At 34.1% G+C, this 22,945-nt stretch overlaps 1 protein-coding gene across 4 annotated transcripts in view; it reads right to left on the reverse strand.

Annotated features, from left to right (window-relative positions):
- PIBF1 (progesterone immunomodulatory binding factor 1) overlaps window positions 1-22,945 on the reverse strand; it is a 208,636-nt gene that overhangs the window by 73,840 nt on the left and 111,851 nt on the right. For all 4 annotated transcript variants that reach the window (XR_009049051.1, XM_057707704.1, XM_057707703.1 and 1 more), the window contains exons 11-13: window positions 21,637-21,802; window positions 16,693-16,843; window positions 5,569-5,659 (exon numbers count right to left, since the gene is read on the reverse strand). Coding sequence is in view for 3 of the 4 variants with exons in the window: in XM_057707704.1 (XP_057563687.1) it covers window positions 5,569-5,659; window positions 16,693-16,843; window positions 21,637-21,802 (408 nt within the window). In the remaining variant the exon portion in view is untranslated. The remainder of the gene's footprint in view (window positions 1-5,568; window positions 5,660-16,692; window positions 16,844-21,636; window positions 21,803-22,945) is intronic.

Genomic DNA, 22,945 nt, shown 5'->3' on the forward strand with positions numbered 1-22,945 from the left:
TTTCTTGACAGTCTTTCATGTGTGTTCAGCTTTTCTCCAGCAACAGATACAATTTAAATGAAGACAGGGTCTTACCCTCTGTGGGTAAAATCCTTCCTGATTGATTCTGTTTTAAGTGAATTTTCCTCAAATGCTAGAATTTTGCTCAAATTGCTACAAACCATTTTCCAAGGTTGCAGAGTCTCAATATTAAAGTACAACTAATGCTCAGCGTCTAAGTACTAAACTAGTAATAAAAAAGAGCATAAAGTTAAGGGAAGAAGGCAAATGTTACAGATATGAATTCACCGCTTCCACATTTCAACCTCCTAAATCTTTAAATATGGCATATTGTGGTGCTGAGTGATCTGGTGTTATAGGTGGATTTTGTTTAGAAATCTGGGATATGAGAAGTCAGAAGAAAGGAAGTGAGTTTAGTTTAACTGAAATTCAAGGCAAGACAAAAGAATTGCTCAACTGTAGCTGAGTTTCTGTCTCCTTAACTACAATGCACATACAATGAAAACAAGTCTTTATAATGAGTTCTTTATAATGGGTAACCATGGATACAGTCAGGGAAAATGAGTCCTGCTAAAGCTTGGCTGGTTGGTTGGTTGGTTATGTATTTATTTATTTAGTAGTGAACTCCTCAAGAAAACACTGCTTTTACAGGCTCTCTTTTGGGACACTAAAGTAGGTACAGCATACGATTCTTTGTCATATAATTGTCATGTAATTTTTACCTGCACCAAGATTAAATCTGACATCAACTAGAAACTAATACCACAAGGGTATAGTTTTGTATTTAAATTTTAAGCTAAAATCTCACCTGTTATCTCGTAAAATTATTTCCCCAAGGGTTATCTCTTAGCTCTCTCAGCACCTCTTGACTCCAAGTAAAAGTTATCCTCTTGGATTTGTCAATGGCAGTCAGTACTTCTGATAATTACATTTAATTTCATAATAGCATAGCCCCGCCAATGTCAACATGGCTGACTCCCATGTATATCTGAGATATCAAAGCACAATGAAGGACTGATGCTCAATCTTGGATTGTTCTCTTAGTATTACCAAAACTCCAAATAAATAAATGTAGGCACTGGGACTTTCCTGGTGGTGCAGTGGTTAAGAATTTGCCTGCCAGTGCAGGGGACACGGGCTCAAGCCCTGGTCCAGGAAGATCCCACATGCCTTGGAGCAACTAAGCCCATGAGCCACAACTACTGAGCCCACACACTGCAACAACTGAAGCCCTCGCACCTAGAGCCCGTGCTCTGCAACAAGAGAAGCCACCACAATGAGAAGCCCGCACACCACAACAAAGAGTAGCCCCTGCTCACCACAAACTAGAGAAAGCCCACACGCAGCAACGAAGACCCAATGTAGCCAATAAATTAATACATACATACATAAATAAATAAATAAATAAATTAAAGTTAAAAAAAGTGTATATACTTAGTTACCTGCTAATTAGTTACCTGGTCTGAAATAACATTTGGCTTTTTGATCTTTTTCAGTTTTAGCAGGTCAGAGTTCTGTCTCTATCAGCATGACATGGAAAAATGGTTCAAAAAAAGGGACATGTGGGCTAGAATGATTTCAGCTTCAGAAGGCATCAGGTTGCTTCCTGCACTACCTACTTTCTTGACAGTTACTGAGGGCTAAACAGTGGTGCATTCTGAACTTATAGTTATATGAATCTTTTTCTAGTTTTTCTTTTGGTTTAAACTTTCAAGTTGATCATGAATAGATTAGCAGCAACTTTTTAAAGGACTAATCCTAAAACCAACCCAAATGAAATAAGCAAAACTTTCTCTAAGGACAAAAATGAGAACTCACACATGTAAGAATGAAGGAGAGGAAAACGAAATTTCTTTATGCACAAAAGTTTGCTAGAGAAAACAAAAGCTTCCTCTGCTTTATCTTTTTTATTATAAAGATTAGTCTACTGTGAAAGTTTCAACCTAAAACTCTTTATAAAACTAGACTGAAACTAAAACAAAGGTCAATAGGATACAGTAAATCTTGCAATTTGAAAGGCTTAAAAACCTTCAGAAAAGTCTCCACAGTCAGATCTGCCAAAACAAACAGAGAAGCACACACTAAGAGACCACGTTAGTGCCTGGGTGTCACCCATTTAGTGCTACAGGTTAAAGAGCATAACCAAAACATGTAAGCAGAAAATCTTGTTTGCTATTTTCAAAACAATCACGACCGAAACAAAAACATTACTTCAGATTTTCAAGTTTAGTCAAGTCAAGAAGAGCCTATTTTATTTTACTGGACTTTAATTGTATAAGCCCTTTTAACTTTGCACAACTATGTCCCAGAAAACTTAACACAATATTTAGTTATTGTTCATATCGCTATTGAAAATTTAAAATGTGAGTAACCTTTAACAATCAAAATGTGTTTAAGACACACTTCTGGAAGGTATTTTTCAACTAATTTTGAAAAATTAGTTTTGCTACTTCTTTATAGGAAACTGGCATTATGGTCTATGTCTTAAGAAACTGATTAATATTAGAGAAAATGAATCTCAAAACTAGTTTCGTGTCCAGGGGTTGTTTCTACTAATTATTTCAAATGGTCTCATTAAAATTTTAAAACAAAATTGTTTTAAATGAAAACTCAACTTGTATCTCAGTGAAGTTTCTGGAACATTGACTTTACCTCTAAAATCAACTGTGTGATCAATTTACTTTAAGAAACATTAACTGACATAACAAACTTTTATTGAACACCTACTTGACGCCAGGCATTCACTTTGTGGTGAACTTAGCATCTATTTTCTCATTTTAATTTCATAATATACAGTGGGTGGCAACAGGCAACTAGTGAAAATTTTCAGTGGCTATGCAATTTACCAACAGCAATATGCCATTCAAAACAGAAGGCCTAACAAAGTTTTGAATAACCATCAAAAATTATCTTTTTCAAGAATATTCAATGATATAAGAAAATGTTCAGGGTGAAATTATAAGTTAAAAAATTAAACTTCTAAGTTACATACAATAATACCCTAACTATGTAAGAAAATATATGTATCTGGATACATTTTTGAAAGGCTATCTTTGGACAGTGGGATTACTAGTAATTTTCTTAATATTCTAAAATAAACATGTACTATTTTTATAATCAGAAATCTCCTCCAATTATGTGCTACCCCAAAATATCAAAATCTGGTTGTTGAATATATGGAATTTTAAATCAAATTTAGTATGAATGGGATATATTGTGTAGCAGTTGGCAAATAACTTCCTTTGAAATTTTAATACATTTTGAAATGGGCTGATGTATAATGAAAACTTTATTATGCAAATATTTCATTTGCCATTCTGAGTTATTTTATAATTTACCTTAATTCCCATTGCTTTAATTTCAAACGTGACAAATTAAATATAGATTCGCTTGAAGGTTATACTGCTTTCATTTTAAATAAATTAAACAGAGCACAAAGCCATTGACTTCTTTACAAATATCCATTAAGAAATCAAATATGGACTTTGCAAACTTCAGAAATGTATCAGCTCCTAAACAAGGATTTTCTTTGCCATTGGTCAATTTTGTGCATACAGTAGGCACTCCATAAAAGTTGTTGAATGAATGTGCAAAGGAGTACATAAACGTCCTCTTTGGCTATCTAGACTTACTTTCCCTTCACTCAGTTTAGATGACCTGAGAAGCACTTCCTCAAAATAACCTGGTTCATCATGAGAAGAATGCCTGGCACCAGCTGGTAGGAGATATTAATAGCATGCCCATTAGGCACTTGTTCAAGGCACATAGATAGCTCGGTGATAAAATCTTTAGAAATATTTGGACAGTTAAGATTATTCAGAATATGAATCAGTTGTGGTTCCTTCAATCTTCACTCTAAATATTAAGAAATCAGCATCTATTTCTGAAATTCTTAAAAAAAAATAGTAAGGTAATAGTAATAATTGCTTTCAGTTTTAGAAAATCTCAGCATTTGGGGCTAAAGAAAGAAAGCTTACAACAGAAAAATAATTTTTTTCTTCTTGTGACCAAGATCCCTTTAAAGGAATCAGATGCTAAAATCAAGAAGAGAATGGACTTTCTCCTTCAAATTTCAATTTTTAGCATTTTACCGATCATTTGCCACAGATAAAAAAGTCACTTGCCCACAAAACTACATCTCTATTCCTTCCTTGGCAACATAATGCTCAAAAACAGAGATATGCTTAAAATTACAAATTATCCTAGGTCACCCTCAGTGACCTCTGGAGGGACTCAGGGGAGAATGGGAATGGAATGGGACTATAACTGATGTTTTTCAAATAATACATAATTTAGAAATACTTGCATCTTCACTAAACAGAATTAACCATTCTAGCTACAGTTTGATATTTGGCCATTGTCTATCCTTGACCTACTTAGTGTAACCGGTAAGAAACACAAATTCTAAGCATCCTTTTGTTACTTTTCATAAAATGGTCTGCATCTTACATCACTTTAGATAGCCATAAAGACTTGTTATCATCTGAGCCAAAGTTTCCACAAAAGTATTAGAATTAAGATGAATTGTTTTTCTTAGTGTGTAATGTCTCTAAACATTTAAATCAATTCATATAAAAATTACAGATAAACAAGCAGCTTTGAATCCTCAAATACTCAGACGAAGAGACAATTCTACTAGATATCTTTACACCATGCTACGTAGGGACAGTGGAGAATAAACAAGAATAAGATATAATTGCTAACCTTGAGGAACTTTCCATAGAGCTGGGGAAACAATATGGTGAGATAACACAAATGCTCTGTTGTGTGGTATGTGGAAAATAGACATTTATGGGCAGAGAGATAGACTACCCTCATTTTGGGTAGAGAGGCAAATAAGGCTGGAGAGGTAGGCCCACATGGAAGGGTTTAGAAGTCTGATAGAAACATTTAGACTTGTTATGGTAGCAAACAGGACTCTTCTTGCAAAACAGGATGAATTCAGGTAGGAGAAAGGAGTTAGCAGTTAGGTCAACTAGAAAACCAATTAATACAGGTACAATTTTCTCTTAGTATACTTTACATAGTATCTCACAAAATAACTTAGTGGATGTTCTAAAAATTTTCTTGGTCTTCACAAAGTGTTTTATACTGCAATCATAATATATATGCTAGCCCTATCTCTCTCCCCCAATCTCTTTCTTTTTCTCTCCCTCAAGTGTATGTCAAGGAATGTAGGCAGGTGAATAAAAAAATAAGAGGAAAAAAAAAAAAAAAGGAAGCATAATTCATTAATTTTAACCTGAAAACTGCTGGTACAAAAAAGCATTTGTAATTCACCGGAAATTCAGATGAAAATAAATTTAAAATGGTGTCATTATCACTCAATCCAACTCTAGGAAAATCCTAATGTACATTTACATTCTACCAACCATTAAACTCACTTAAAAATACATGAAATGCATGATTATTACTTACTGTGTTTTATTCTGAGAGCAATTTAATATTTATGCATACGAAGAAGAAAGTAAGTTTATTTTGTCACTCCATTCAGTACATTATCAAAATGCATAGTGTAATCACATTTAGCTTGAATAGATAAGTAAAACAAGTATAAATTGATTTTACCTTTGCTTTAGTCGTCTTTTGGCTGTTGTGGGAACATTAGCACCATAGCCATAGGAAAAAAGAATCCTTTCGGCCTCATCTTCATTTTCAACTGGAAAATATTGAAGTGTACAATGTGAAATACTTTTTTCCTTAAAAAGCATGGCAGGAGTGAAAATAAAAGCGGTCATAACAATGATTAGGGAACGTAAGAACATTTAGAAGGGTGAATGCGTAATCTCAAACGGACCGTTCATAAACAGCAGCATAGTATTTCATAAAGTATATGCTTGCTTGGATTTGTTCCATCTATTTTTAAAAGGGATTGCATCATATGACACATTAAATTTTCTTGTTATCATAATACAGATGTTGTTTATTCTGAGATTCAAAGGCTTTCTGCATGAAATGTATGTTATGTAATTATGAAAAAGTAATGATGACCTCAATTTCACTACCTCTCTTCTTGATAAGAGAAATGACTATTTTTGATTGGGAAAGATGTTCATTATTTTATCAGAAGAACAACTTTGTCCTAACTTGCAGTAATGAAATTATGCATTTAAGTAGGCTACTCCGTGAAGAAAATGTACAGTCCTAAGAATCTACTGATGGTCTTTTAAAAAAAATTACAAAAAACTCAGCAACACCATTTACATCTAAATTTTGCTATTGTCACACCACTCCCCAAAAGGAATTTTAACTAACAGATTAACGTTTTATGGGTAAAAAGTTTAAATGCAATGACAATTTTACTGTAAATAGAGATGAAAAAATATTTAATCAAAGGCCACAAAAACTAAAGGTTTCCAGCTCAATTTAAAGGAGCCCATGACAGAAATCAATTTTTATAACATTATTCATCAATAACCATTATTTTACTGTCAAAAAGAGAAACCTACTTTCAGAAGTATTTTTGTTTTAAAACAAAGCCACATATTTTACATTAGTAAGTGAAGCTATCTGCAGGCCTAGCACTGTAATATGCACTTATTTGTTGTTTGGTCCTTTTGTAGAACAGTAAACATTTTAGGAATATCATAAGTGTTTTTCTTCAATTTTCACTCTGTTCTTCACAGTGAACCAAAATTAGTTTTCAGAGGTAGGATCAGTAGTTATGAGGGACACGTGGAAGCAAGAGATGCTATGTGCCACTGCCAATAGTGTTAACAGCTATCATCGCTCAGATTCAGCTTGACTCCTCCAATTCAGCCCCATCAGAACTAGAGCTGGCATTTATATGCCTATCTGATGCTTGTTTCTCTTACATACTTCTAAGTTCAGAAGAAGGGGGTATATTTAGCTAACATCTCAAAAACCCATCAGATATTGATGGACAAGTTAAATTTGAGTTTAATACTTACTGGATTAATAACTCATAGGATAACTATTTTAGTGGTGATTTAATTACAGAAACAGCCAAGAATACTCTACCCAGCAAGAATCTCATTCAGATTTGAGGGAGAAATCAAAAGCTTTCCAGACAAGCAAAAGTTAAGAGAATTCAGCACCACCAAACCAGCCTTACAACAAGTGCTAAAGGAACTTCTCTAAGTAGGACACACAAGAAAAGGAAAACACCTACAAATACAAACCCAAAACAATTAAGAAAATGGTAATTGGAACACACATGTCAATAATCACTTTAAATGTAAATGGATTAAATGCTCCAACCAAAAGAAACACACTGGCTGAATGGATACAAAAACAAGACCCTTCTATATGCTGCCTACAAGAAACCCACTTCAGACCAAGGGATACATATAGACTGAAAGTGAAGGGATGGAAAAAGATATTCCATGCAAATGGAAGTCAAAAGAAGGCTGGAGTAGCAATACTCATATCAGACAAATTAGACTTGAAAGTAAAGACTATTACAAGAGACAAGGAAGGACACTACATAATGATCAAGGGATCCATTCAAGAAGAACATAACACAATGGTAAATATCTATGCCCCCAATATAGGAGCACCTCAATACATAAGGCAAAGGCTAACAGCTATAAAAGGGGACATCGACAGTAACATAACAGTGGGAGACTTGAACACCCCACTTATATCAATGGACAGATCATTCAAACAGAAAATAAATAAAGACACACAAGCTTTAAATGACACATTAGACCATCTCGACTTCATTGATATTCATAGGACATTCCATCCAAAAACGACAGAATACACGTTCTTCTCAAGTGCACACGGAACATTTTCCAGGATTGATCACATCTTGGGTCACAAATCAAACCTCAGCAAATTCAAGAAAATTGAAATCATATCAAGCATCTTCTCAGACCACAACGCCATGAGACTAGATATCAATTACAGGAAAAAAACTGCAAAAAATACAAACACATGGAGGCTAAACAATTCACTCCTAAACAACCAAGGAATCACTACAGAAATCAAAGAGGAAATCAAAAAATATCTAGAAACATACGACAACGAAAACACAACAACCCAAAACCTATGGGACGCAGCAAAAGCAGTTCTAAGAGGGAAGTTATAGCAATACAGTCCTACCTTAAGAAACAAGAAAATGATCGAATAAACAATCTAACCTTACACCTAAAACAACTAGAGAAAGAAGAACAAAGAAACCCCAAAGTGAGCAGAAGGAAAGAAATCATAAAGATCAGAGCAGAAATAAATGAAAAAGAAAGGAAGGAAACCATAGCAAAAATTAATAAAACTAAAAGCTAGTTCTTTGAGAAGATTAACAAAATTGACAAACCATTAGCCAGACTCATCAAGAAAAAAAGGGAGAAGATGCAAATCAACAGAATTAGAAATAGAAAAGGAGAAGTAACAACGGACACCTCAGAAATACAAAACATCATGAGAGACTACTACAAGCAACTCTATGCCAATCAATTGGATAACCTGGAAGAAATGGACACATTCTTAGAAAAATACAATCTTCCAAGACTGAACCAGGAAGAAATAGAAACCAGGAACAGACCAATCACAAGTACAGAAATTGAGGCAGTGATTAAAAATCTCCCAACACACAAAAGCCCAGGACCAGATGGGTTCATGGGCAAATTCTATCAAACATTTCGAGAAGAGCTAACACCTATCCTTCTCAAACTCTTCCAAAATATTGCAGAAGGCGGAACACTCCCAAACTCATTCTACGAGGCTACCATCACCCTGATACCAAAACCAGGCAAAGATGTCACAAAAAAAGAAAACTACAGACCAATATCACTGATGAATATAGATGCAAAAAATCCTCAACAAAACACTAGCTAACAGACTCCAACAGCACATTAAAAAAATCATCCACCATGATCAAGTGGGGTTTATCCCTGGGATGCAAGGATTCTTCAATATACGCAAATCAATGAATGTGATACATCATATCAACAACTTGAAGGATAAAAACCATATGATCATCTCAATAGATGCAGAAAAAGCTTTTGACAAAGTTCAACATCCATTTATGATAAAAGCTCTCCAGAAAATGGGCATAGAAGGAAATTACCTCAACATAATCGAAGCCATATATGAAAAACCAAAAGCCAACATCGTTCTCAATGGGGAAGAACTGGAAGAATTCCCTCTAAGAACAGGAACAAGACAAGTGTGTCCACTCTCACCATTACTATTCAACATAGTTTTGGAAGTTTTAGCCACAGCAATCAGAGAAGGAAAAGAAATAAAAGGAATCCAAATTGGAAAAGAAGAAGTAAAATTGTCACTCTTTGCAGATGACATGATATTATATATAGAAAACCCTAAAGACTCTACCAGAAAACTGCTAGCACTAATTGATGAGTTTAGTAAAGTAGCAGGATACAAAATTAATGTACAGAAATCTCTTGCATTCCTATACACTAACAACGGAAGAGCAGAAAGAGAAATTAAGGAAACTTTCCCATTCACCATGGCAACCAAAAGAATCAAATACCTAGGAATAAACCTGCCTAAGGAGGCAAAACATCTGTATGCAGAAAACTTTAAGACATTGATGAAAGAAATCAAAGATGACACAAACAGATGGAGGGACATACCATGTTCCTGGATTGGAAGAATCAACATTGTGAAAATGACTGTACTACCCAAAGCAATTTACAGATTCAATGCAATCCCGATCAAATTACCAATGGCATTTTTCACAGAACTAGAGCAAGAAATCTTACGATTTGTATGGAAACGCGAAAGACCCCGAATAGCCAAAGCAATCTTGAGAAGGAAAAATGGAGTTGGTGGGATCAGGCTTCCTGACTTCAAACTATACTACAAGGCCATAGTGATCAAGACAGTATGGTACTGGCACAAAAATAGAAAAGAAGATCAATGGAATAGAATAGAGAACTCAGAAGTAAGCCCAAACACATATGGGCACCTTATCTTTGACAAAGGAGGCACGAATATACAATGGAAAAAAGACAGCCTCTTCAATAAGTGGTGCTGGGAAAATTGGAGAGCTACATGTAAAAGAATGAAATTAGAACACTTCCTAACACCATACACAAAAATAAACTCCAAATGGATGAAAGACCTACATGTAAGGCCAGACACTATCAAACTCCTAGAGGAAAACATAGGCAGAACACTCTATGACATCCATCAAAGCAAGATGCTTTTGGACCCACCTCCTAGAATCAGGGAAATAAAATAAAAAATAAACAAATGGGACCTCATGAAACTTAAAAGCTTTTGCATAGCGAAAGAAACCATAAACAAGACTAAAAGGCAACCCTCAGAATGGGAAAAAATAATTGCCTATGAAACAACGGACAAAGGATTAACCTCCAAAATATACAAGCAGCTCATGCAGCTTCATACCAAAAAAGCAAATAACCCAATCCACAAATGGGCAGAAGACCTAAATAGACATTTCTCCAAAGAAGACATACAGATGGCCAACACACACATGAAAAGATGCTCAACATCACTCATCATCAGAGAAATGCAAGTCAAAGCCACAATGAGGTATCACCTCACACCAATCAGAATGGCCATCATCACAAAGTCTGGAAACAACAAATGTTGGAGAAGGTGTGGAGAAAAGGGAACTCTCCTGCACTGTTGGTGGGAATGTAAGTTGGTACAGCCGCTACGGAAAACAGTTTGGAGGTTCCTTAAAAAACTACAAATAGAATTACCATATGATCCAGTAATCCCACTACTGGGCATATACCCAAAGAAAACCATAATCCCAAGAGAAACTTGTACCATAATGTTTATTGCAGCACTATTTACAATAGCCAGGACATGGAAGCAACCTAAATGCCCATCAACAAATGAATGGATAAAGAAGATGTGGCATATATATACAATGGAATATTACTCAGCTATAAAAAGGGATGAGATGGAGCTATATGTAATGAGGTGGATAGAACTACAGTCTGTCATACAGAGTGAAGTAAGTCAGAAAGAGAAAGACAAATATTGTATGCTAACTCACATACACGGAATCTAAAAATGGTACTGATGAACTCAGTGACAAGAACAAGGACGCAGATACAGAGAATGGACTGGAGAACTCGAGGTTTGGGAGGGGGCGGGGAGTGAAGGGGAAGCTGAGACGAAGCGAGAGAGTAGCACAGACATATATATACTACCAACTGTAAAATAGATAGTCAGTGGGAAGTTGTTGTATAACAAAGGGAGTCCAACTCGAGGATGGAAGATGACTTAGAGGACTGGGGCAGGGAGGGTGGGGGGAACTTGAGGGGGGGGAGTCAAGGAAGGGAGGGAATATGGGGATATGTGTATAAAAACAGATGATTGAACTTGGTGTACCCCCCAAAGAAAAAAAAAGTTTCAAAATAAAAAAAATAAAAAATAATTACAGAAACAATGTACTGTACAAAATGGCAAATGGTACTAAAGAGATAAGAACGTGTCTTAGAAGCATAGATCACAGAGCAACTGTATCTGGGTACCACTATTTTTCCGATGTTAGAGGCATTAGGAAGGTATGGAGAGAATGACATTCACAGAAAGTACAGGAAGGAACTACAATGTGTGAAGGCACAGAGCTGTGAAGTTTCAGTAATTGTGATAAAAGTGGCTGAAGTTAGTCTGGAGAACAATAGTAGTAGAAAGGTAGGCCAAGTTCCAACTGTGAATGGGACTGAAGTCTTGTTTGCTAGGCTAAAGAGTCTGGATTTTATTCTATAGACAACAAGAAATTAAAAGAGATTAATACAGGTAAGTGACATGACCAATAGATTTTTGTTGTTGACACTGATATTATAGGAAAAGGGTGACGTAGGTTGGTAGCACAGAGAACTCCTTACAGGTTATAGTAATGGATCATCTGGGTCAGTAATATTAAGGACCAGCTGAGACATGGTCCAAAATAGCAATGGAGGATGGAGAAAAAAAAACCTTGATTCTAGACAAGTGAACAGGTATGGAAGTGAGATGAGGCACTAGATAGGATGAGGGTGCAATCCAGGCTGACAAAAGCTGGTTGGGTAATTAGACACACTTTAACCTTACTAATACATTAAGTATACAAGAAAATTAAGTTTTAGGGAAGGAAGAGAAAATATAAATAATGTTACATCTTTAATGACTGCAAGAATTCCATATAGACCTGTGGAATCACTAGCTGGTGGCCAGTAATTGAACTTGTGGAAAGGGATAAGATTATCCAGAAAGTAGGTAAGTAAGAATTGAAGAGGATGAGGAAAACAAACAAACAAACAAAACCCCCCTGGGAACCAGAAAGAGTTAGATAAAAGAAGAGACAACAAAAGCAACAGAGAAGAAACAATCAAAGGAGGTGATTTAAGAAGCAAGAGAAGAGTTTTGAGAAATGTGACAAATGTCCAGCAGAGGTTACAAGTAGGATGAGGATTGGAGAGTAGGTCCCTCAATTTGATGATTAGAAATCTGATATTTTAGACAAATTTATTTAGCTTCTAGACAATACCTGTACTTTTTACAACTTGATGAGATCTCTGAAAACTAAACTTCTCAAATGTACAAACATTAAATTTATTTGATTACAAAAAGCAATTCAAGTGTAAACAGGATACTGTAATTTGCCATGGTTACACCTTAACAAATGAAGTCTAACCATCTTCACGTCAGCTGAAATTAGCTGAATTTGATGATAATCCTTTTAATATTGTACACACTATAGTACTAAAAAAGAATGTTTTGCACTTACATTTTACGAATTTTGTTTAATCAGTAAATATTCATTAAACAAAGATAGGAATATTCTAATTTTCAGTGTGAACAGATATAAAAGAACCTAGTTTACTGATCTTCCAAGTACAAATATATTTTATTCTAAGATAATTTTAAGATGGTTTATACAATATCATAGCAAAAAATTAATTTCTATACCTTTTCTAAAGATTTTATTGATAAAATATTTACACATATGGAAAAGCTGAAAGAAGTGTATACTCATATATCCAACATCTGGATTCAAAATTAAACATTGTACTGTATTTATTTCTCACACATCTATCCATCACTGTACCCATCCATGAATCCACCTTATTTTTTGATGCATTTCAAAATAAGTTGTAGACCTGTGCCTTCACCCCTAAACAGTTCAACGTGTAAATCATCAACTACAGTTCAATATTAAAGTTCTTTTTTAAAAATAAAATTTACATATGGTGAAAGGTACAAATCCTAAGTGTATCATTCAGTGAATTTTGAGAAATATATACAGTTGACCCTTGAACAACAAGCGTTTGAATAGCGTGGGTCCACTCGTACATGAGTATTTTTCAATAAATACATTGGAAAAAATGTTTGGAGATTTGCAACAATTTGAAAAAACTCGCAGATGAACTGTGTAGCCTTGAAATATTGAAAAAACTAAGAAAAAGGTAAGTCATGAATGCATAAAGTATATGTAGATGCTAGTCTATCCTTACATAGGCATAAGGTAATATTTAATATAAAATTAATAATGTGTTAGTTTTCTTACTGTTTTATAACTTTGCTGTCAAAGAATTACATTACCGTACTGTACGTCTCTCTCTGGTAAGATACTCGGTATCAGCCTATCATCACAGGTAAGTGGTTTTTTAAAGTGTAACGATGTTTCCAATACTGTATTATGAATATGACGGTGATACCATATGCTATAAAAATTTTATAATGGTTCATTCCTTAGTGTATAGGCTAGGCTACGGTGAAGCAATCACATGGATTACACTGGGCTGCAATAAAGCACTCATATTGCTGCTTCTTTATTATCCATGTATGAATTTTAATACCTGTAAATAAATATGAATTTTTTTCACGTTATCTTTTCATTTTTGTGGTAATATATATTTTTTATTGAAGTGTAGTTGATTTACAATGTCGTGTTAGCTTCTCGTGTACAGTACAGTGAATATATATGTATATTCCTTTTCATACTCTTTTCCATTATGGTTTATTACAAGATATTGAATATAGTTCCCTGTGCTCTACAGTAGGGACTTGCTGTTTATCTATTTTACATATAGTAGTTTGTATCTGCTAATCCCAAATTCCTACTTTATCTCCGTCCCACCCCCTCTTCCCCTTTGGTAACCACAAGTTTGTATTCTATGTCTGTGAGTCTGTTTCTGTTTTGCAAGTTCATGTGTATCACATTTTAGATTCTACATATAAATGATACCATGATATTTGTCTTTCTCTTTCTGACTTACTTTATGCAGTATGATAATCTCTAGGTGCATTTAACTTTTCATTTTTGATATCTGGTGTTAGCAATACATGTAACATCTAGTGTTTAGTATCAGACAATACTGATATAGGTACTGACAGATAATTCATCTCGTAAACAGGTGACGTAAACCTATGGTATTGATAAATACAGTAAAGTACTGTAAATGTATTTTCTCTTATGATCTTTTTTTTTTAAATAATGTTAGAGTTGGCCTTTTTACTCTTGACAGTTTTTTTTTTTAACTTTTATTTATTTATTCATTTAGGTGCACCAGGTCTTAGTTTTGGCAGGTGGGCTCCTTAGTTGTGGCACATGGGCTCCTTAGTTGTGGCATGCAAACTTTTTTTTTTTTAAAGGACCATTTATTGAACAAACTTTCCTTTCTCTAGCTGAATGGTTTACCACCTTTATCAAAAATAAAAAAATCAGACAAGTGAGGGTCTATTTTTTAGTTCTCTATTCTATTTTGTTGTATTTGTCTTTCTTCATGCCAGTAGTATACTAGCTTGATACTGTAGCTTTATATTGTCTTGAAGTCAGACAGTGTAAGTCTTCCGATTTTGTTCTTTTTTTTCCAAAATTATTTTGGTTATTCTAGTGTGCATATGCTTTCTTTGCCTTCAGGCAAATAACTAGGAATGGAATTGGTGGATCACTGGATAGGCTGTCTGGTTTTATATCGAAGTGTCAGTTCTTTCACAGTCTCACCAACATTTGGTACAGCCAGTCTTGCTAATTTCAGCCATTCTGGTAGGTATGCCATAGTATTATTAAAAGTAGACCTTTTAATAAGTCCTTTGAATTTCCACATAAATGGAATAAAAAATGTTAAAAAAAAAGAAATTATGATTGGGACAACATTGAATTTATGGAACTCATGATATAGCTCTTGATGTTTTAGCATATCTTCTTTAATTTTTCCTAGCAATGGTTTGTATTTTGTGTTGTTAAATTTATTGCTATGTATTTTGTGTTTTTTGATACTATTGTCAATAAAATTGCACTTTAAATTTTTTTCCAATTGTTTGCTTCTAGTATATTTTTGTGTAATTACTATAGACTGTTAAATTTACTTATCAGTGTTAGTGATTGTTCTGTAATCTGAAAATAAAGTCTTCCTATTCCTTTCTGATTTTTTATACTTTTTTTCCCCCCTTTCTTGCCTCAGTTCACTTGCTAGGAATTCAAATACAATGTTTCACGTAAGTTATGAAAGTAGAATTCCTTGCCTGGTTCTCTCCTTTAAAGGGAAAGCATATCATATTTCATCATAAGGTATGGTATTAGCTGTACGCTTTTTGTAGATACCTTTTATCAGATTGAGGAAGTTCTATTTAATTTGCTTAGACAGAGGGACATCCGCAAAGTTATATAGATAAAAAAAGAGTGTGGAACTTTCACAATAATGTGATATGATAGAGAATGGCAAGGCACAAAAAAGTACAAAGATAAACGAGTCTAATCATAAAAAGACATGCTGAGGAATTTGACATCAGGCTGTTTTAAGTTGATAGTGGCATTAAAGCAGGTGTATGGTATGGTCAAATCTGTATTTTATAAAGATTACTCAGACTCCATGAAGAAACTGAAGATAAATTTGGAAACTATCGCAGTTTTGACCTTGGAGATTAAAAAAGAAAAGGCAATGATAGGAATGAAATACAAGTTTTTCTTAAACTGGGCTGTCAATATAATACAGCCTTTACAAGAAAAGGTGCCCTAAATAGAGTCAACCTCAACTTCAGCTGAAGTTTAAACCCACTTTTATAAGAATGCCACTATTATTTCTGACTTTTGAACAGAAATAATCTACTGTAGCAAACATCACAGTCAATGGTAAAATGTTAATTTAAAATAGTCCCCTGGAGTCAGGGACAACACAGGAAGACAGCAAATAAGAGAGAAAAAAAGAAGCAGAAATTAAAGGTCAAAGTCTATAACACAGTGCATGCAATGAATTTCTATCTGTCCTTCAAGACTCATTCAAATGTCATCTCCCCTCTTAGGGATTCCTCACCTCCAACATGGAATTAACTCAAGATCTCTTCTGCACTTACACCAAGAACTGCCTCTCTCTTGCTAAGAGCACTTTAATTATTTGTTAATATGTTTGTCTCTCCTAGGAGACTAGACTAGGAATACCTATAAGTAAGAATTACTGCATGAACTCCATATCCCCTGATCTGGCATATGTATTCACTTAATAATTGTTGAATGAATGAGCCAAATAAATGAAAAGATAAAATCCTGGCATATGTAATAACTTTATTGTTGAATGACTGAACTAAATAAATGAAAAGATAGAATCTATCAGAGTTAACCATATTTTTTTGATCTCAACTACTAGAATTAGAGTTAACTAATTTAAAATATAAAGTATTCTTTCAAAAAAAGTTACAAGTTATATTTCAAAGAAATATAGCAAAGCAGTTTTAGAAACAGTATCAGGTTCCTTGTGGTGCCAGAAAAAAAAGCTCTGTGTGGGGTGGTGGGAAACTTACTTTCTGCAGTTTGCATTATTATTTCATCAAGCTCTTTTTCCAGTTTCTCATAAATGTCTAGTCTCGCCTGATGTTCAGAGTTCTGTGCTTGAAGTTCGGTAATGCGTTTTTCAGAAGAGGCTTGGAGACTATAAAATTCTTTAGTTAAAACCTAAGAGTGGAAGAAGAAAAATTGCAAGGGCAGAATTAAATAGGTTGACAATTAAGACAAAAATATGATACAAAAATTTTTTAAATGATTTAGATATGATGAGAAAGTAGCTCAATAAAGATGACTGAGGAGGTAAAATACATTTATTTCTGAGGAAAATAATTAAAAGTTTTTAACTAAAAATTATGAAGCACTTTATGATATACATTGAAAAAAATTTAAAATTTAGGAATAGCTACTGGAGTAACGTTAGCATTTGCTTGTTAGACTTCAAAAAATGCAATAATGCTATACTCTCACCTAGGTGGAGGTTATTTATTTGGTGATCACAGGTATTTGAGAAGGGCTTACAGAACTGTTTGTAAACATTACATACTTGTAATAAGTCCTTCAGTTTTCTACCAGAGATTATTTCATTTACCCTTATCATGGTTTTAGTAAGATTTTTGGTTTGCTGAACAATCTTAAATTCAAAGCAACAAATCAAAATGTAAATGTGAAGTGCTACTTGGGGCAGTATCAGAAAATGCTTTTGTATAGAAAGAAAGGATAAAAAAAATTATTAAAAAGAGACATAAAAGACATGGAAATTGGAGTTATTTTATGTAAGAACAAAAAGTTCTATATTTTCCTATGGTAACTCACTGAAGGAATCACGAGGATGACAATAACGCAGTCACTGAAAGAGGAGACATTCCTAGTGACATAGGAAGGTTTAATGCTTATATTCAATCCCAACTATCCAGAAAGTGTACTTACTAGCACAGACTAAATTATGGGGTGGCATTACTTTTCCTAACACAACAGCAGTAATGCAATATTTCCTGAGAAGCAATGAATATTATGGTAAGAATATGGTTTGGAGCCAGAAAGATCTGGATTTCAATCCTGGCTTTCACAACACTCATTCGCTGTGATCTTAGTTAATTACTCTTTGTAGGCCTACCTCAGAATATTGTTGCAAGGATTAAATTAGAGGATAAATTCATGGTGCTTAGCAGAGTGCCTAGAACACAGTAAAAGTGCTGAAAGATATTATTATCACTGCAGGAAACACAAGTATGAGAACTTTGTATTAAATGGCTTGTAAAAAATGAGATGTACTGCTTTAATTATCCTGAATTCTCCATTATTAAGCAATTCTGAAGAGAACATATTTTCTCTAATGACAAAGTTCACCTTAAGAAATGTATGTGATTGTGTGCTTCCTGTGATGGGGAGAAAGAAGATGTGGAATATCTATTTACGGGTTTTAACAAGCAGAAATTTCGAGTTAACTTTCTTTTAATCTCTTCCATCTCATTTTCTTCAATTATTTCCATCAAAACTTCCCCCTAGGGACTTCCCTGTGGTCCACTGGTTAAGACTCTGTGCTCCCAGTGCAGGGGGCATGCGTTCGACCCCTGGTTGGGGAACTAAGATCCTGCATGCTGCATGGCACGGCCAAAAAATAAGTTCATCACTGCCCCCCCAACTCTAGAAAAACTAAACATCATCCTCCAAGCTCCAAATACATTCCTTTGGAGGGTGAAGAAAGAATAACATGGGAATAATGTTTGTAGGATGATTTCTAGTGCCCCTGAATGGGTCAAAAAAAGAAAATTTCTGTTTTAGCATTATTTATTTTTTCTGGTTGGAAATGTTTTCTTGAGAATTTATTATAACAAAATCACTGCACAGTGAAACAATGTGGGGCTTTGAGAGAGTTCATTATGTTGGGATGTAATTCATTAAGAATCTAGTGGCTGATGACACATGAATTCCCTTGTCAAAAGAGAGGATCAGTCAGGATAGTGTTAAATGACAATTCCTACAGCACAGCTGATACCTTTCACCTGCACCCCACTTTCCCTAATAAAAATACCACGCAAAGAAAAACTGCAGAAATGGATATCTAAAGAGATAAGGAGTCAAAATACTGAAGATGAGATATTTCATAAAATACTATTTAAAGAAGAGACTTAAAAGTAGTATTAAATTGAGAGGTACAATTTGAAATTCTCATTCATAACATAGAGAAGAGATCTCCAGAAACTTTTGATCTGGGGTACCTTCTAATACTTCAGTACCCCATGGTAGCAAATTCTCTTTTATTTTGGGTTTGCCTAAGTGGCTGCTATGAATAAACTTATTACAGTTTACCCCCCCCCAAAAAAAAAAAATTTATTACAGTTTCGGAAAAGCCACTGAAGTACTTGATTATTGGACCTATGGAAGGTAATAGCATTAAAGATTCTTTAGGAAAAAAACAACCTATGAATATCTGAGTTTAAATATGAATGCAACAAAATAGGTCAACTGCTTTTAGGAATCCATTAAATATCAAGCTTTCACAGTGGATATTTCCTTCCTTTAAAGGATAGAATGATAATATAAGATCATATAAAATTATATAGATAACATATATAAAATGAATGAAGATAAAAAATTACAGGTCAATAATTGCTTTAAAAAGAAACAAAAATATAAAGCCAGTGTTCTGAAAGCTTTGACAATTGATAGTTAAGAAAAAATTAAACAAATTGTCCGTAAGCTATAAATCAATGAGAATATTGGGTAAAAGCCACAGAAAAGTATATAATTATAGCTATCTCCACTCGATAAAATTATTTCTAAATTCATTATAAATAACAACTGTCTAAGGCACTTTCTACTACTTCAGAAAAGTGGATTCAAACAATGGTACCATACTGGCTTTCATCAAACCATTCATTCACTCACTAAATATTTACTGAGTATCCACCACAAGTGAAGCACTGTGTTAGGCACTGGTGACACAATAATAAATAAACAGTCCCTGTGCTCTCAAAGATCCTAGTTTAACAAAGGAGAAGTTGTAAAGAAATTCCCCTATAGCGTCAGTTTTATCAACCAAAGTTTTTAGAATCACAGTATTTTTTACAAAGGTGTTTTTCCTTGTAAGACCTTTATACAAGAGAACACTATAATTACGAGTCACCTGCACCCACAGACAAACTGGGTAAAGTGGTTTTCATACTGCAAGTTGCAACCTCTAGGAGGTCATGAAATCAGTTTAGACTGCAATCAGCTAAAACTAATAAAATGGAATGGTTTAGAAAACATCAGCACTGTATGTTGTAAAGTACTGGTTAGTGAAATGCTTGTTTCAGTACAGAGAGAGGGAAAGTGCTTCTCTACCTTCCTAAATATAACCCCACCCCCCACCCCAAACACATCCTTAAGCACAGCCATCCAATGTGAAAAGAAGAAGAAATTGCTAGGAATTATACAATTTAAACCATGAAAAATCTGCAAAAGATGAATACCAAATCAGAGCTAATCTAATCTAAAATGTGTAGCAGATTATGACTGCAGCAGTTTCCCAAAGCAGGTATCTGGAAAAGTTTTAAATGCTGAACACTGGTTTGTTTAGAAGTAGGCATCATCTACAATTTTTACTTATGTTTCTTTAAATATGTATTATTTAACATTGCTTTTATGTTTTTCCCTAAGGCTTTATTTTCTGAGACTCTATTTTGTTAACCTTTTTTTTAAAAAAATAAATTTATTTACTTATTTATTTATTGGCTATGTTGCGGGTTCACTGCTGCACGTGGGCTTTCTCTAGTTGTAGTGAGTGGGGCCTACTCTTCATTGGGGTCTGTGGGCTTCTCACTGCGGTGGCTTTTCCTGTTGTGGAGCACAGGCTCTAGGTGTGTGAGCTTCAGTAGTTGTGGCTCGCGGGCTCTAGAGCACAGGCTCAGTAGTTGTGGTACACGGGCTTAGTTGCTCTGTGGCATGTGGGATCTTCCTGGCCCATCGAACCCGTGTCCCCTGCATTGGCAGGCAGATTCTTAACCACTGCGCCACCAGGAAAGTCTCTTTAATCTTAGTTTTACTTAACAGGGTACTTTTCAGAAATGTAATTTCTGAAAGATTATTGTAATGAATACTTACATCATTAGCTAATTTATCATGTTAATGATATTACTGCATCTTTCATTCAATGTTATTTTTATTTTTTATTATTATTATTATTTTAAAAACATTTATTTATTTATTTATTTGGTTGTGTCAGGTCTTGGGTCTTAGTTGCAGCATGTGGGATCTTAGTTGCGGCATGTGGGATCTAGTTCCCTGATCAGGGATTGAACCTGGCCCCCTGCATTGGAAGTGCAAAGTTTTAGCCACTGGACCACCAGTTAAGTTCCTAATTCAATGCTTTTAATAAACACTTCCCTGATCCTAAAATTTTGAAGAACATGATTGCATGTAATCGTACAATGCACAAATACAGCAAAATAAATAATTTTTAATACAGTAATTGAAAATTGTTTAATTAGCTATTGTTGGACATTTAAGATACTCCCAATTTTTACTATAATAAATGATGCTGTGATATATACAAAGAATATAAAATTTTGTAAGCATCTCATTATTACTTTAGGTAAATTCCTTTAACTAAAATTACTGGATCAATTTTTTAAGGACTTTAACATAGATTACCATACTGTGCTCCAGTAGGGATGTTCCATTTTCTAGTTAAATGAGATTTCCCATTTAAGGGTACTTTTGCTAGCACTTTAAAAACAACAAACAGACCAATGCTAATTTGCATTTCTTTCCTTAGAAATGGTCCATTCCTTCTTTCCACCTCTTTATCCAAAAGGGTAAGGTATGTCCTCTTCATAAGAGATCTTTAAAAATTAAGAACACGGGCTCTTTCTCATACAAAACACAAATATTATTTATAAAGCTCAATATGATATAGACCCTGTACTTACAGAGCTTACATTCTGTGTTAATTTTGAAAGAAAAGCTTGTATATGTACCTCCAATTTTTTCTGATATTTTTCACATTCCAACTGACACTGTGTGAGATTCCTTGCAGTCTCCTCTTGTAGAAGTTGAGCACGCTCACTTTCAAAAGATTTTATTTTACTCTGATGGAGAAATTCTGTTACTTTGCTTTCTGTACTAAGTTGTAGTTCTCTGTACCTGAAAGAAGAAAATGGTTATGAAACATTAAAGAAATCTCAATTTATAGAAACATAAACATTACTTCTACCTTTTTCTATATCCCCATATTATCATGCAGTTAATAACTTTTATTTATTCAGCAAAGCTTTTGTAAATAATTTAGATAGGCATATGTATAGAAATACGCTAAGTTCTAGGAAACAAAAGATATCAATTACACTTCCTCTACTGCTCCCTTATTTTCATTCCTTCCATCAAAAAGTTATTACCTGTCTATTATTATTATTATTATTTTGTAAGACATTTAAAATAAAAAATGGTAAGAACAAGTTTCAGTTATATTGCTTAAAATGACTTAATTTCCACATATTTCACAGGCCTTCTTAAATCTATAGCATTGTTTCCAACCTTGCTATTTCATTCTAAATCTAAATAATATCAGATGGAGAAGAATGGCATGAAATATGCACATTAACCTGAAACTTCTTGAGATATTTATAAAATAAATTTTTAAGTCAGGAAATGTATACACTTGAATATTACAAGAAAACGTAATGTATGAATTACAAAGATAAATATATAACAACAAGCAGTCTATCATAACACAGGTAAGAAACATTCTCTTCATTCCATAGGTATAGCTAGTAACAAAAACATTTCCGTTTAACATATAAATCACTGCATATTGTAAATCTGAAAATGCGTCAAGTTGACTATGTTCTAACAGAAAGCAAAACAAAGATATTATACCTTTTCAAGGAGCTATTATGAACTCAGTGTAATGCTAGATATTCCTAAAATTTATTTTTTTTTCAAATATTTATTGAGCTTGTCACCATGCCAGGTAAATATGTATACAATGGAAGACAAAATATGTTCTTTTTTTCCCCTTTAAAGAACTTAGTTTTCGGGAGTTCCCTGGTGATCTAGTGGTTAGAAACAGCACTTTCACTGCTGTGGCCCAGGGTTCAGGCCTTGTTCCAGGAACTGAGACCCTGGTTGGAGAACTGAGATCCCACAATCTACGTACCATGGCAAAAAAAAAAAAAAAAAGTTAGTTTTCTGGGGAAGAGAGGCAAATAAATATGAAAATTCAATAGACTATAACTACTTCAATAAGGTAATCCCTAGGTTTGATGGGAACATACAGGAAGAAGACTT

Source organism: Hippopotamus amphibius, chromosome 14, assembly GCF_030028045.1.
Source record: "Hippopotamus amphibius kiboko isolate mHipAmp2 chromosome 14, mHipAmp2.hap2, whole genome shotgun sequence".
Taxonomy (NCBI): domain Eukaryota; kingdom Metazoa; phylum Chordata; class Mammalia; order Artiodactyla; family Hippopotamidae; genus Hippopotamus; species Hippopotamus amphibius.